This window comes from Ovis aries, chromosome 4, assembly GCF_016772045.2.
Source record: "Ovis aries strain OAR_USU_Benz2616 breed Rambouillet chromosome 4, ARS-UI_Ramb_v3.0, whole genome shotgun sequence".
Lineage (NCBI taxonomy): Eukaryota > Metazoa > Chordata > Mammalia > Artiodactyla > Bovidae > Ovis > Ovis aries.
This window is the reverse complement of record NC_056057.1, coordinates 45,352,518-45,368,958: the sequence shown is the minus strand read 5'-3', so window position 1 is coordinate 45,368,958 and position 16,441 is coordinate 45,352,518. Positions and strand designations below refer to the sequence as shown.

Below are 16,441 nucleotides of genomic sequence, written 5' to 3'. Positions count from 1 at the left end.
GCTGCATGACAGGGCCACCACCAAAAAAATTCAAAATCAAACACATCTGAAAGGCCTTTTTAAAGGATTAAATTTAGATAGTTTTAAAGCAAAATGGGAAGTGTTACAGTTTATCCTAGTACTTATCTTCCGGTGTCTCCTGGAATAAATTTATTTTTCTAAATGCCTTGTTGATACAAACGACTGCCTCAAGAGTAAGCACACAGTAGTTCTAACATCTAAACATGTAAGGAGGAGAGGCAGAACCTTTTTCAGGGGCAGCCTGTACATGGGTTTCACTTCTGATTCAACAAAGTTCAGTTTATTGAACCACATTCAAGAGAAAATGAACAATATTTTCTCCTGTGACACTTCTTCCTAACTAAAAGGAAGGGAGTCTGGACCAACAGGAAGAAAATGATGAATGGGGTGAATTTGCTTAAGATTACTGACTTTAACTGATCTTGACACTCTAGAGTTATCACAGCTTTTCTTCCTAAGACTGGGGGAAAAGTTTATGAAGGTGCTAATCTACTAAGTAAATAGAGTGGCTGTGAATAACAGCAGTGGTCCAGCCGCTGCTCATTTATAAAATCCTAAGATTTATTTTCATCTACTTCCGCTGCTAAAAAATCTTTAAAAACTGAAACAATTTGAAGATGATAGAAGCTTCGGTAGTAGGAAGGGTAACACATACACTGTATCTTCTCTTTAATTCTAGAGTTTTATGTTAAATACATTTGGCCAACAGTAACAATTCACTGTCTTTCTTCTGCCAGAAATCCCCAATTCAGATCCTTATGGGGGCTTCCCTGATAGCTCAGTTGGTAAAGAATCTGCCCGCAATGCAGGAGACCCCAGTTTGATTCTTGGGTTGGGAAGATCTGCTGGAGAAGGGGTAGGCTACCCACTCCAGTATTCCTGGGCTTCCCTTGTGGCTCAGCTGGTAAAGAATCCACCTGCAATGTGGTTCAATCCCTGGGTTGGGAAGATCCCCTGGAGAAGGGAATGGCTACCCACTCCAGTATTCTGGCCTGGAGAATTCCATGAACTGTATAGTCCACGGGGCCACAAACAGTCGGACACGACTGGGTGACTTTCACTTTCATTTTCAGATTCTTATGAGTCAAAATAGAAATGAAATCACGGCCTTGGTTACTGAGACAAGGACGTCCTACAACTGACCCACAACTGCGAATCAATTTTAATTACACAAGGAATATATAAAGTGTTAACTTACTGTATCCCAAGTGAGCAGTGAGGAATACGGCAAAAGCTTATCCATGTTACTTGTCTCTGGATAAATGCTCCAATATGAAGAAGCTGAGTAAGTTTGGGGAGGGGGAGACATGTTTTAATATGAAGAACAGGCAGTAGACTTTGTAATTCACCAAAACAAGCAAACCAACAAAAGTTTTCATTGCCTTATTCTTCATTCTCAAAAGGCTAATCATCACGGTTCTGTCTGCTGATTAAAATGTTCAGGTTTTACTTTTTACATTGAGAACAATTTTAAAAGTTATTTGACATGTACATCTGTCCAAATGACATTATATCACTTCACACAGAACCAGCCAACACAATGCTGAGCATTACTTTTTAGTGGGAAAAAAAAAATCACTGACAAGGTTATAGAATCAAGATCATGTCTTATATTTCATCAGTCTCCAAGGAATCACAGCTTCTTGCAAAACCACAAGAGAATGAAGTTTAATTAGCAGCTGACTACAATAGAGTTTAAAAATAAAATGCTCCTATCCAACATTTTGACATATTGAGGCCTTATCAATTTACTGCTTTCCCTTAAGCAAAAGGATCACGGATTCAATTTAACATGCACCATCAGAAACACCTACCAATTATAAATTCCTGAATGAGGTCAAATGAATGGCAGGCAGAGATGTTCTCAGAAATCCACTGAATAATCTTTAAAAAGTAAGAAGACAATTCCGTTGGTATTTAAATCTAAACTGTACCCTCCCACTACCAAAGAAGTACAAGATATGTATGAATCTTTTAAAGTGTGATATCTATTTTAGAATTGCCTAGGAATACACTCACTTCTACCTAACCCAAAGCTGCGTGGGTAAAACAGCACTATAAATGAGGTCCTCTTCATACATCATTTTAATAAACGCCCTTGGCAGGGATCCAAATAAGTCTTCTTGAATCTAGTGTTTGTTTTTGCTGCTGCTGCTGCTGAGTCGCTTCAGTCATGTCTGGCTCTGTGCGACCCCATAGACGGCAGCCCACCAGGCTCCCCCGTCCCTGGGATTCTCCAGGCAAGAACACTGGAGTGGGTTGCCATTTCCTTCTCCAATACATGAATGTGAAAAGTGAAAGTGAAGTCGCTCAGTCGTGTCCGACTCTAGCGACCCCATGGACTACAGCTTACCAGGCTCCTCTGTCTGTGGGATTTTCCAGGCAAAAGTACTGTATAATCCCCGTTATATCTACAATTCTCTCAATCAACCTCTATAACATCCTGCCGCAGAAACAAAACTCTTTGTTCCTGAATCTTAGAACTGCTGCTATGGGGTTTGACTGGCCATGGAGCCACTCACATCTCTGATCCTGCCAATAAGTTGTTCTTATTTCCAAACGTATTCATGCTAGTTGTCTTACTTAGAACAATTAAATGTTTAAGTAATATTTATTATTTAATAATATTTAAATATGTAATAATATCATTAATATCATTATTAATTGATAATGTTTAAATATTTGATTGTTTAAATGTGTTGTTTAAATATTATTAAATTTAAATATTATTTAAATGTTTAAACAACTAGATATTTAAATACTATTTAAATCTTTAAATATTAATAAAATATCACCCCAGACAAGTGAAATATGGATACAAAAAGAATACTAATGGGTAGGTTAAGAGTTGAGTGCTTGGCTAATAGGAAGCTGCTGTATGGCACAGGGAGCTCAGCTCAGTGCTCTGTGACGACCTTGAGGTCTGGGATAGGAAGTGGGGGGAAGGTTCCTGAGGGAGATGTGAGTATATGCATAGCTCACTTTATGAGCATATGCATATGATTCACTTTGTTGTCAGCAGGAACTAACACAACACTGTAAAGAAATTATACTCCAATTTGAAAAAAAGAAGATAAAGCTGAAAAAATAAAATGCTCAAAATACAGCTCAAAGAGACAAAAAGTTGGTATAAAGATGAAAGAGAAATTGAGACATGGAACACAAAGCAAGAAGGTCCAAAATACAGCTAATAAGGATTACAGAAATAAATCAGAGGTAGAATGAAGGAGAGATAATAGTCAAAGACATATTGGTAGAGAATTTTCCATAATGAAAAATCATTAGACTAGTCTGCAATAGAACCCTAAATCCTGAAGAAGATACATAACACAAATCCATAGCTAATACACTGAAATGAAATGACAGAATACACAAGATGATATAAAAATCTTAAAATGTGTATCTGAAAAGGGGCAGCAGACAGCAGACTTTTGACTGGTTACAACAGATGTCACAGATGACCAAATACTACTTTCTTTCTTTTTTTTTTCATTTAACCTCCCTCCCTATTCCACCCCTCCAGGCTGACACAGAGCCCCTCTTTCCATTTCCTAAGCCATACATCAAATTCCCGTTGGCTATCTATTTCACATATGGAAGTGTAAGTTTCCTTGTTACTCTTTCCATACATCTTACTCTCTCCTCCCCTCTCCCCATGTCCATAAGTCTATTCTCTATGTCTATTTCTCCATTCTTGCCCTGTAAATAAATTCTTCAGTACTATTTCTCTAGATTCCATATATATACATTAGAATATAGTATTTATATTTCTCTTTCTGACTCATTTCACTCTGTATAATAGGTTCTAGGTTCATCCACCTCATTAGAACTGATTCAAATGTATTCCTTTTTATGGCTGAGTAATATTCCATTGTGTAGATATACCACAACTTTATCCATTCATCTGTAGATGGACATCTAGCTTGCTTCCGTGTTCTAGCTAATTGTAAATAGTGCTGCAGTGAACAATGGGATACATGTGCCACTTTCAATTTTGGTTTCCTCAGGGTATATGCCTAGGAGTGGGATTGCTGGGTCATACGGTGGTTTTGTTCCTAGTTTTTTAAGGAATCTCCATACCATCTTCCATAGTGGCTGTATCAATTTACATTCCCACCAACAGTGCAAGAGTGTTTCCTTTCCCCCACACCCTCTCCAGCATTTACTGTTTGTAGACTTCTTGATGAGGACCATTCTGACTGGTGTTAGGTGATATCTCATAGTTTTAATTTGCATTTCTCTAATAATGAGCAATGTTGAGCATCTTTTCCTGTGTTTGTTAACTATCTGTATGTCTTCTTTGGAGAAATGTCTGTTTAGGTTTTCTTCCCACTTTTTGATTGGGTTGTTTTTCTAGCATTGAGTTGTATGAGCTGCTTGTATATTTTGGAAATTAATCCTTTGTCAGTTATTTCATTTGCTATCATTTTCTCCCATTCTGAGGGTTGTCTTTTCACCTTGCTTATGTGCTTTCCTTTGCTGTGCAAAAGCTTTTAAGTTTAATCAGGTCCCACTTGCTTACTTTTGTTTTTATTTCTGTTATTCTAGAAGGTGAGTCACAGAGGATCTTGCTTTGATTTATATCATTGAGTGTTCTGCCTATGTTTTCCTCTAAGAGTTCTATAGTTTCTGGTCTTATGTTTCGGTCTTTCATCCATTTTGAGTTTATCTTTGTGTACGGTGTTAGGAAGTGTTCTAACTTCATTCTTTTACATGTAGCTGTCCAGTTTTCCCAGCACCATTTGTTGAACAGACTGTCTTTGCCCCCATTGTATATTCTTGCCTCCTTTGTCAAAAATAAGGTTCCCATAGGTGCATGGGTTTATCTCTGGGTTTTCTATCTTGTTCCATTGGTCTATATTTCTGTTTTTGTGTCAGTACCATACTGTTTTGCTGACTGTAGCTTTATAGTATAATCTGAAGTCAGGAAGGTTGATTCTACCAGCACCAGTCTTCTTTCTCAAGACTGCTTTGGCTGTTCAAGGTCTTTTGTGTTTCCATATGAATTGTGAAATTTTTTGTTCTAGTTCTGTGAAAAATGCCATTGGTAATTTGATAGGGATCACATTAAATCTGTAGATTGCATTTGGTAGTACAGTCATTTTCACAATATTGACTCTGCCTACCCAGGAACAGAATATCTCTCCATCTGTTTATGTCACCTTTGACTTCTTTCTTTAGTGTCTTCTGTGTACAGTTCTTTTGTCTCCTTAGGTAAGTTAATTCCTAGATATTTCATTCTTTTTGTTGCAGTGGTGAATGGGATTGATTCCTTAATTTCTCTTTCTGATTTTTCATTGTTAGTATATAGAAATGCAAGTGATTTCTGTGTATTGATTTTGTATCCTGCAACTTTGCTAAATCCACTGATTAGCTCTAGTAATTTTCTGATACTATCTTTAGGGTTCTCTATGTACAGTATCAGGTCATCTGCAAACAGTGAGAGCTTTACTCCTGCTTTTCTGATCTGGATTCCTTTTATTTCTTTTTCTTCTCTGATTGCTGTAGCTAGGACTTCCAGAACTATGCTGAATAATAGTGGTGAAAGTGGACACCCATGTCTTGTTCCTGATCTTAGGGAGAATGCTTTCAGTTCTTCACCATTGAGAATAATGTTTGCTGTAGACTTATCATATATGGCCTTTACTATGTTGAGGTAGTTTACTTCTATGTACTCCTCAAACTTTTTTGAAGAGTTTTAATCACAAATGGCTGATGAATTTTGTCAAAGGCTTTTTCTGCACCTATTTAGATGATCATATGGTTTTTATCTTTCAATTTGTTAATATGGTCTATCAAATTGATTTCTGTATATTGAAAAATCCTTGCATCCCTGGAATAAACCCAACTTGATCATGGTGTATGAGTTTTTTGATGTGTTGCTGAATTCTGTTTGCTAAAATTTTGTTGAGAATTTTTGCATCTATGTTCATCAGTGATATTGACCTGTAGTTTTCTTTTTGTGTGTTGTCTGTCTGGTTTTGGTATCAGGGTGATGGTGGCCTTGTAGAATGAATTTGGAAGGGTCCCTCCCCCTGCAATTTTTTGAAAGAGTTTTAGAAGAATAGGCATTAACTATTCTCTAAATGTTTCACAGAATTCTCCTGTGAAGCCATCTGGTCCTGGGCTTTTGTTTTTTGGGAGATTTCTGATCACAGCTTCAATTTCAGTACTTGTAACTGGGTTGTTCATAATTTCTATTTCTTCCTGGTTCAGCCTTGGAAGATTGAACTTTTCTAAGAATCTGCCCATTTCTTCCAGGTTATCTGTTTAATTGCCATATAGTTGTTCATAATAGTCTCTTATAATCCTCTGTACTTCTGCATTGTCTGTTGTAACCACTCCTTTTTCATTTCTAATTTTGTTGATTTGATTCTTCCCTTTTTTTTTTCTTGATGAGTCTCGCTAAGGGTTCGTCAATTTTGTTTATCATCTCAAAAAACCAGCTGTTAGTTTTATTAATCTTTACTATTGCTTCTTTCATTTCTTTTTCATTTATGTGTGCTCAGATCTTTATGATTTCTCTCCTTCTACTAATTTTGGGGGGTTTTTTGTTCTTCTCTTTCCAGTTGTTTTAGGTGTAATGTTAGGCTATCTATTTGATTTTTTCTTGTTTCTTAAGGTAGGATTGTATTGCTATAAACTTCCCTTTTAGGACTGTTTTTGCTTCACCCCATAGGTTTTGAGTTGTGTTTTCATCGTCATTTGTTTCTGGACTTTTTTTTTTTTCCCTTTTGATTTCCTTAGTAACCTGTTGGTTATTTAGAAACATGTTGTTTAATCTCCATGTGTTTGTGTTTCTTACAGTTTTTTTCTTGTAATTGATATCCAGTCTCATAGCATTGTGGCTGGAGAAGATGCTTGATAAGATTTCAATTTTCTTAAATTTACTGAGGTTTGATTTGTGATCCAAGATGTGGTCTATCCTGGAGAATGTTCCATGTGCTATTGAGAGAAAGGTGTATTCTTCTGCATTTGGATGGAATGTCCTGAAGATATCAATGAGATCCACCTCATCTAATGTATCATTTAAGGCTTGTGTTTCCTTGTTAATTTTCTGTTTTGATGGTCTGTCCATTGGTGTGAGTGGGGTGTTAAAGTCTCCTACTATTATTGTGCTACTGTCAGTTTCTCCCTTTATGTCTGTTAGTGGTTGTCTTATGTATTGAGGTGCTCGTATGTTGGGTGCACAGATATTTACAATTGTTATGTCTTCTTCTTGTATTGATCCCCTGATCATTATGTAGTGTCCTTCCTTATCTCTTGTAATCTTCATTTTAAGGTCTATTTTGTCTGATATGAGGATTGCTACTCCAGCTTTCTTTTCCTTCCTGTTTGCATGAAATATATTTTTCCATCCTCTCACTTTCAGTCTATATGTGTCTTTAGGTCTGAAGTGGGTTTCTTGTAGACAGCATATATATGGGTCTTGTTTTTGTATCCATTCAGTCAGTCTGTGTCTTTTGATTGGAGCATTTAATGACTTACATTTAAAGTAATCATTGATATATATGTTCCTATTGCCATTTTCTAATTGTTTGGGGTTGATTTTGTAGATATTTGAGAAACTCTCTATTTTCCTGAGCACTTCCTTGGAATGTTACTGATAGAGCTAATATTCACTCACAATATGGAAAAGAGAACAGTGAAAAGAAGAGACATGCCTCCCAGTATGAGGTCTGCATGCATAAAAACCTAGAGTACAGGGGAAGAACACCTTCAAGTCAGGACAAAAACAATAAACCTCAGTTGTCACCGAATAAACCTAGCTTCTGTTCATTTCAACCGCTAAACGTATACATCTGGGGTTGTCCGTTTGCAAATTCCTAAACTTAAGCTATATTCCCACCTTGGCTTCCAGTCGTCGGGGGTCTTGGCCACATGAGAGCACACAGTGAAGCAAGGCCATCCTCTCACAGTCCAGCCGGCTGTTCCACAGGAACTCCAATAAATATGACTGGTTGAGGAACGCCCTGTAGAGCTTTCCAGAACATGAATCCAGGACCAGAGACCCTGACAGTGACTGTAAAGGACTATGAGGTAGCATATCAATCACTTCACTGTTTTCTGGCCAAAAAAAAAAAAGTAGATTAGCAAATAAAAGAACCCCACTCCCCCAAATATAAATATTAACATTTAAATGAGCCCAAACAGACCACGTTCATGAGGGAAAAACTACAGGCATACCTGTCAGAAACAGACTGTGGCAGATCAGGTCTGGATGTTGAATGTTAAGGAGATGAAAGAAATGACCAGGTAAATAAACGGCCACATAATAGTCTATGGAAGAGATATTTAAGTCAGCTCCAAGTGGCAAGTGCTGTACAGTACAGATTAAAATCAACAACTTTACAGTATCCCTATTTTTCTTTGAACCTCTTAAAACACAGAAAATTTGACCAAGACATTTTGACCAATGTAATAAAAAGCTGCCTGATGTCAGTACGTTTCATCTTACTAGCAAGATATCATTTATTTCTACCTATAGCTTTCTTCAGATATTTAGCTATGGTTATCTTAATTTATATCTGTAATTTTGTTTATGAACTGTGGCTTTATATGAATCTGAATGAACTCTGAGAACAAATCAGAATTAAAAAAATATTCAGCAACATGAATTATTCCTTAATATGACAGGCTGGATATTTCCATGGGAATTTCCTTCATAATTTCTGACATGTGAGGGAAGTTTTAAATTTAGTTTCTTATGTTTGCTCACTGCTCATTGTCACAATTATCAGCAGCAAGCATTTTCTCTAAGGAACCTTTAAACTGATATTCATCAAAACAATCTCTGTAGGCATTCTGACACTTCATGATGTACTAATTTGTTTCCTTGCATAACAAGCTGCCTAGAATTCACACCTTCATAGTCCCTTCATGAGATATTTTTGTACAAAGAACAGAATTTTTGTATACAGATTGAGGCAAGGTATACAAAATAGGTTTCTGGAGAAGGGGGCAGGATAGAAGTAGTCCTTGCCAATGATTTTTCTAGGATCTTAGAAAAACAGAAAAACTCATATAGTAGGAGTGAATTTCATGCAGATGAAACATTTAGATTATTAATATAAGCAAACCAGCTGGACTTGTTTTTTTCTCCCTAAGAAGTAAAGAAATACATGCTAATTATTTGCATAAAGGGCATTCTGTGGAAGGGAAAGGAAAGAGGATGTAGAACTCTAAACAACTGACTTATAGCTGTCCTTTCAAGTCACTGTGGATTATGTGATGTTACTACTTAGCATAAGTGGTTGCGACGTTACCATTATGGCAGCACTTAAGCAGAAAAACACAAATCATGATACTGTAGGGGACAATGGAAAGACATCATGACCTAAATTAACTCCTCATCCTACCACTTACTTAACCAGTTAATACTATGTCCCTGGGAAAGGGGGCATTTGGAAATATATGAGGGTGTTCTAAGTTGTCACAATTATTGAGGCAGAGGAGAGATTTACACTGCCATTTGATGAGTGAGTGGGCTCCAAGAATGTCAAATCCCTCAGTGTGCACACAAAAGTTAGTCTCACCAAAAGTGTCAGTAGTACCTGTGCTAGGCTGACAGCCCCAAAGACATTCGTGTGGTAATCCCCAGAGCCTATGAGTATGTCACCTCAAGTGATAAAGGCGACCTTGAAGGTGTGATTAAGGATCTTGAGATAGGAGTACCCTGCATTACCCAGTTGGACTCAATGTAATCACAAATGGTTTATAAGGAAGAGGAAGGTCTGACTACAAAGAGAAGACCATAAGATGATGAAAGAGACTGGAGTGATGTGATCACAAGCCAAGAGATGCTGGCCTCTAGATGCTGGAGGAGGCAGAGTCAACTCTTCCCTGAAATCTCCAGAAGGAACCATTTCTGCCCCTACCTTGATGCCCTAAGACTTGCTCATTTTAGAATTTTGACGTCCAGAACCACAAGGCAATGTGTTGTTTATTTAAGGGCTAAAATTGTGGTGATTTCTTATTGTAGCAATAAACTAATATAAGATCTTCAGGGGATCTTCCCAACACAGGGGTTGAACCCAGGTCTCCCACATTGCAGGTGGATTCTTTACCAGCTGAGCCACAAGGGAAGCAGTGTCCCTGATAAGAGACACTAAAAGAAGTTTGAGCACACAACAAGTGTGCTCTGAGTTTCAGTTTCATTATCTGTAAAGTAGGGATTTTTTACCAACTGAGCTATCAACATTCAGAAAACTAAGATCATGGCATCCAGTCCCATTACTTCATGGCTAATAGATGAGGAAAAAGTGGAAACAGTGTCTGACTTTATTTTGGGGGGTTCCAAAATCACTGCAGATGGTGACTGCAGCCACGAAATTAAAAGACACTTGCTCCTTGGAAGAAAAGCTATAACCAACCTAGACAGCACATTAAAAAGCAGAGACATTACTTTGCCAACAAAGATCCATCTAGTCAAGGCTATGGTTTTTCCAGTAGTCATGTATGGATGTGAGAGTTGGATTATAAAGAAAGCTGAGCACCAAAGAATTGATGCTTTTGAACTGTGGTGTTGGAGAAGACTCTTGAGAGTCCCTTGGACTGCAAGGAGATCCAACCAGTCCATCCTAAAGGAAATCAGTCCTGAATATTCACTGGAAAGGCTGATGTTGAAGCTGAAACTCCAATACTTAAAGTGGCCATCTGATGCAAACAACTGACTCATTTGAAAAGACCCTGATGCTGGGAAAGATTGAAGGCGGGAGGAGATGGGGACAACAGAGGATGAGATGGTTGGATGGCATCACTGACTCAATGGACATGAGTTTGAGTAAACTCTGGGAGTTGGTGATGGACAGGGAGGCCTGGTGTGCTGCAGTCCATGGGGTTGCAGAGGTGGACATGACTGAGCGACTGAACTGAACTGAACTGAAAGTGGGGATAATATCACCAAGAAGAATTGCTATAAAGATGAAGCGAACTTAAGCGAAACACTTAGAATATAGTATTAATTGAGAAAAGACAGTTTTTTAATGTATAAATATATCTCTCTTATATAGAGGTGGTTTGGGGTTCATGAAAAACTTCCCTCAAAACTCTATTCTTTAATGTTTAAATCAATATAAGCCCCTTCTAACAGGGCGGCACTTCAGGGAAATTACGTGGAATAAATTGCAAAAAGACCTCACTCAAAAAGCAATACTGTTGCCATAAAAGTCACCTCTAGAATAGTTTTAATCTTGGGTGCAAACTTGTGCCTATGTAACAAAATCTGTTTCAAGAAAGAAAGACAACTTATGTAAGATAGCCTATTTTTACAAAGCTCTACTATTTTTGCACTCTCCACACTCTAAAGATCATAGATTAAATCATGGCTGCCCTTATCAAGAGTCATTCCTAGGGGTTAAAAAAAAAAGGAATCATACATTTGACCTTGCAAAATGGGAAGTTTTTTTAATGGAAAGTTTCCCACATCACTCTAGAAATGGGATACTGATATAGCTTTGCTGATAAGAATCAAGTCTCAGACCCAGGGAATCTTCATTTATCTCTCTTACCACAGGATGTAGTAGAATCAGGCCTCTCAAAAACAATTTCCCACAGGTTCAGAGCTCATATTAAAAAGTGCCACATATTGGCCCACTTAGCATAGGATATCTCCCCTCATCAACAGTATCATTCAAAATAAAAATCTTTTTTTTGCAACAGTGTGGATGGACCTAGAGAGTATTATGTTTAATGAAATAAGTCAGATAGAGAACTAAGAAATATTCTGTATCACTTATATGAAGAATCTAAAAAAATAAAACAATTATCTATAACAAAACAAAGCAGACTTACAGATACAGAGAACAGATTAGTGGTTACCATAAGGAGAGAGAATAAGGGCAAAATAAGGGTAGGAGATTAAGAGGTACAAAGTATGTACAAAATAAATAAGCTACAAAGATATATTTTACAGACAAGGAAACATAGCCATTATTTTGTAATAACTTTAAGTGGAGTATAATCTATAAAAATAATGAATCACTGTTGTACACCTGAAATTAATATAATATTGTGAGTTAATTACACTTCAATTTAGAAGACCAAAAACAAATTATAAACTTTCTTATTTGGTTCTTTCTTTGCTCAGTTTCTTTACAAGCTTTTGCCATGATAGTAGGCAAATTGGGAAACAGGGATAAAGAAAATATTAAAGTTAAAAAAGAAAAAAGAAAAAAGAAAATATTAAAGAACCCATCTGCTCCAAACCTGAAGTTTTTTCTTTTAAAAATATTGTGCCATGTCCCATATGCAGGCAAGCAATAGTTCTGTTTAGCCTTGTACTAACCAACCAGTTTGTGCCCACTTATCCGAACTGTCATGGAAAAGCAGCTTTTCACTGGGAGCCACAATAAATCCCTTCTTTATTGGCTTCATTATAGACTCACTTAATATGTGTTTTTTTTTTCACTTAATGTATTTAAGTCTAATACTCAGGTTCCCTTTACCTGTTTACTCAGTGAAAAACAACTCACTCAAGCTGATCTATCTATAAATGATTTATGGGACTCAAAAGCTTTTAGCAATTAGTAACAGGGAACAGATGATTGCTCAAGGGTTTTTGTCTCTAAAATCAAGGGACAACATGATGTATTATTTCTCATAGGTTTTTAAGAAACATCTCATTCACTGTCATCATTTTTATACGAACAAATGATCTTTTAGGATTGCTACTAAAAACACAGGAACACTGACATCTTAGGTTCTAAGAAGGGAGATATCTAAGAAGGGATCCCCCCTGCACTGTGCCGCCTTTCAAAAAGCTCATTTTGGTGGTGGGGGGGGTGTATCCAGAGAAAACCTTCCCCTATCTGGCTTCAAAAAGGTCAGTCATAGTCATCACAACCTGAGTCCCAAAGAGGCATGAGAAAATGGGGTGCAAAGAAAAAACAAGGGCTAACATGTACCAGAAGGAAAGGTCAGAGCAGAGAGACACATATGCTGCTCACTCACCAAGGTTGAGAAAAGTAATGCCCTTTGTCACACGTGAGTCAACACTCCCAAGAGTAGTAGTGAAGGTTTTGCTGTGCCCTGTGGAGAGAACACCAAGCCAGAGAAAGGATGTTAAGAAACAAAGAGCTGCAATTCCACCCAAGGCAGTGACTACACATCATACTCTCCACACTGAGTAACTGTGAAACTGACAAAGCAAGTGTCTTCAGAGTCCTAGAGCTCATGTTTCCCCCATCATTCTCCAGAAGCCAGCACTGAAGATGGACCACCCGAGTGCAGTCACAAGCCAGTAGCTTACACATAATCTTAGAGCTTAAAGGGTGGGCTGTGCTGGGATAGAAGGATCTGAGGAACTTTACTTAAGAATCCAAGGGATGGAGAAGACCAGGTAGCTCTTTGGCCCTCATGCCTCAAGGCTCACTGCCACACTCTTGCTGTCATTAAGGCCCATGAAGGCTTCTCTGAATCACTGAGAAAGCCCACTGTGAGTCAGAGAGGGTGTTTATCTAGTATACTCAGGGTAGTACTGGGCTTCACTTTCCATTCTTCTAACTCTTAATCATGGTTATTAGCTCTTAGTACAACTTTCAGAAAAGTTCTATTTACTGGCTTTAATTATTAACCATTTGAAAAAGGTATGAAAACATTCCACAAATATCAAACTTGTATTATTAAAGCATGCATATAGGTCTTCTGAATTTTCTTCTGTTTTCTTCATTATTAAGTTATTAAACATTTTTTACTTTGATCTCTAACTTCTGAATGTAACATTAGGCAGAATAAAATCTCATGTGACCTGGCATAGTTTTTTCAGAAAATCCTAATTTTAAATAATTTTTAAGTCTACCCCCAGTATTATTATATAACTACTAATTTTAAGCATCTAGACAAGCAGAATAAATACCCTTTAGCATGGTTCAGGCTAAAACTATTAAAAGTCAATTTTAAAACTATTAAAGGGCACTCTGATGTCAACTACAGAACTAGAAAAGATTGGACACTTTACTCCTGTCCTCCAGGCTGACTATTGACATATCCATTTCCTGGGCCACAGATGTATGAAATGAAATAAATGTATCTTAGGTCTAAGAGCTGTTAAAGTCTAAGATGGTGGAAGCTTTTTTAACTGAAACCTTATGTACCTTTGTAAGCTAAATATATAGGGACCTTTCAATTAGTAATAATATAAAAATCAAAAACACACTATCAGCAAATACATCCTTTTGCACTGGTCTATAGGCCTGGTAAAAAGACATAGGTCAGGAAAAAATATATATTATACAATACTATTTTAAAAATAATATAAAAATAATTAGCTAACAACACTCATCATTCATAAATTTCTGTAGGAAATTTGTATTATATAGGTACACAGATATATGATGTACTGATCAAATTTGTTATAAGGTAATAAAACTTTAAAATCTATATACTTTGCTATTTGGAAAAAATGATTATGTTAAAAAAAGAATAAATGAAAAGTACCTTTATGAAAGTAAAACACTGAATATGTGATTTGTTCCCAAGAGTCAAAGTTCGGGCAGTAACATACACACAAACTTCCTAGAAGGAAGAAAGTATTTAGTAAAGCTTAGAATCACAGACAAACAAAGTTTCCTAAGCTACTTATCCTTACTGCCATTCCTTTAGATGTTCTGCCTCAATTTACCTCACAGATTATTCCCAAATTCTAGAAATTAACTATTAACAAGTTGCTAAGAAATTTCGATTCAACAATTACTCAGCACACACTGCACGCAACGTATTGTGGTAGACTGTGGAAGGTTAGGAAAGTGAAGAGAGACGTCCATATACGGAATCACGGGAGTCCCGAGAAGTTTACAGAGCTTCATGAGATTCTCCTTATATACATAGCCTCCCCTGCGCTCTTTTCCAGTTTGTTCTCCAGCCATTCCTAATAGCTATGGACCCCAGTTAATCAAAAATACGTCTCCTTTTTACAGAAAGTCTCCAGTCTTTTTATTTATTTACAATGGAAGGCAAACTGAGGCAATGAGAGCAAGTGGTGTGTGAGCCTGTTCCCACCTATATTAGAGTCACTGAGGTCCATGGCCCAAGGTCAAAGGAGAGCTCCTGGGATAGACTGGGTTTTCCAGATGAGCCCTGACCGCCCTCACTTAGCCCACCACTTCAGAACAACCTCAGCCTGCCCACCCGCTTCAATGTGTAAAACTGTCCATCACGTCCAGCAGCTGCTGCCACCTGTACATCTGGGTAAATTCATCAATGACTTACAAATGAGGGCCTTATGCTTAGATGGATACTTCTATTCTAATGCTACCATTTATGTGATTACCTGAAATAGGAGATTTCTAGGGTGGAAAGGAACTTGACAAACCTGGTTCTAGTCCCAGAGCAAATATTAACTAGCTATGTGAACTCTATCATTATTCTACTTCAGTCAATCATTTCCTCTACCATACTCCACTAGAGCTCCTTTGTTAAAAACCATGGTAGGGAAAAAAGGTCCATTTTCCCTAAGAAGGCTATTCCAGGACATATTTAAGCACTCTGTTATAATATTTATCAGTTTTGACTCTTTTAATGATTTTTAAGATGGCAATATATTGTTAGAAATTCATTTTATTGCAATATTTTCAACATGAAATGACAAAAAAGAATAACTTTATCAGATTATAAAAGGTAATGATTCTGTTAGATTTTAAATTACCATTATGCTTAATGACCACACAATAATACCTTTATTTAGATCTACAGCAGACTCACTAAGAATAAAATAATGCTACACTAAAGCATAAACAAAAATAGTAATTAAACGAGTTACCAAAGTCCCATGTACCACTTTGAATACTTTCTATATGTTTACTATAGAATGTAAACCTACTGGTTTATCCTGTTCTTTTATATTCTATGATCACAAAGACAAAGACATTTTTAGCAGATAGAGTTAAAACTTCAGCCTCTCTCTGATAATAAAGAAATAAGAATTAAAATAGGGTACCACATTTTTCCTCCTTGGAAGAAAAGTTATGACCAACCTAGATAGCATATTCAAAAGCAGAGACATTACTTTGCCGACTAAGGTCCGTCTAGTCAAGGCTATGGTTTTTCCTGTGGTCATGTATGCATGTGAGAGTTGGACTGTGAAGAAAGCTGAGCGCCGAAGAATTGATGCTTTTGAACGGTGGTGTTGGAGAAGACTCTTTAGAGTCCCTTGGACTGCAAAGAGATCCAACCAGTTCTTTCTAAAGGAGATCAGCCCTGGGATTTCTTTGGAAGGAATGATGCTAAAGCTGAAACTCCAGTACTTTGGCCACCTCATGCGAAGAGTTGGCTCATTGGAAGAGACTCTGATGCTGGGAGGGATTAGGGGCAGGAGGAAAAGGGGACGACAGAGGATGAGATGGCTGGATGGCATCACTGACTCGATGGACGTGAGTCTGAGTGAACTCCGGGAGTTGGTGATGGACAGGGAGGCCTGGTGTGC

At 37.3% G+C, this 16,441-nt stretch overlaps 1 protein-coding gene across 3 annotated transcripts in view; it reads right to left on the bottom strand.

Moving 5' to 3' along the window:
* Positions 1-16,441, bottom strand: part of GSAP (gamma-secretase activating protein) — an 89,138-nt gene that overhangs the window by 34,053 nt on the left and 38,644 nt on the right. For all 3 annotated transcript variants that reach the window (XM_042249168.1, XM_027968572.2, XM_042249169.2), the window contains exons 13-18: positions 14,458-14,535; positions 12,973-13,050; positions 8,209-8,301; positions 7,871-8,088; positions 1,836-1,905; positions 1,220-1,302 (exon numbers count right to left, since the gene is read on the bottom strand). In XM_042249168.1, coding sequence (XP_042105102.1) covers positions 1,220-1,302; positions 1,836-1,905; positions 7,871-8,088; positions 8,209-8,301; positions 12,973-13,050; positions 14,458-14,535 — 620 coding nt within the window. The remainder of the gene's footprint in view (positions 1-1,219; positions 1,303-1,835; positions 1,906-7,870; positions 8,089-8,208; positions 8,302-12,972; positions 13,051-14,457; positions 14,536-16,441) is intronic.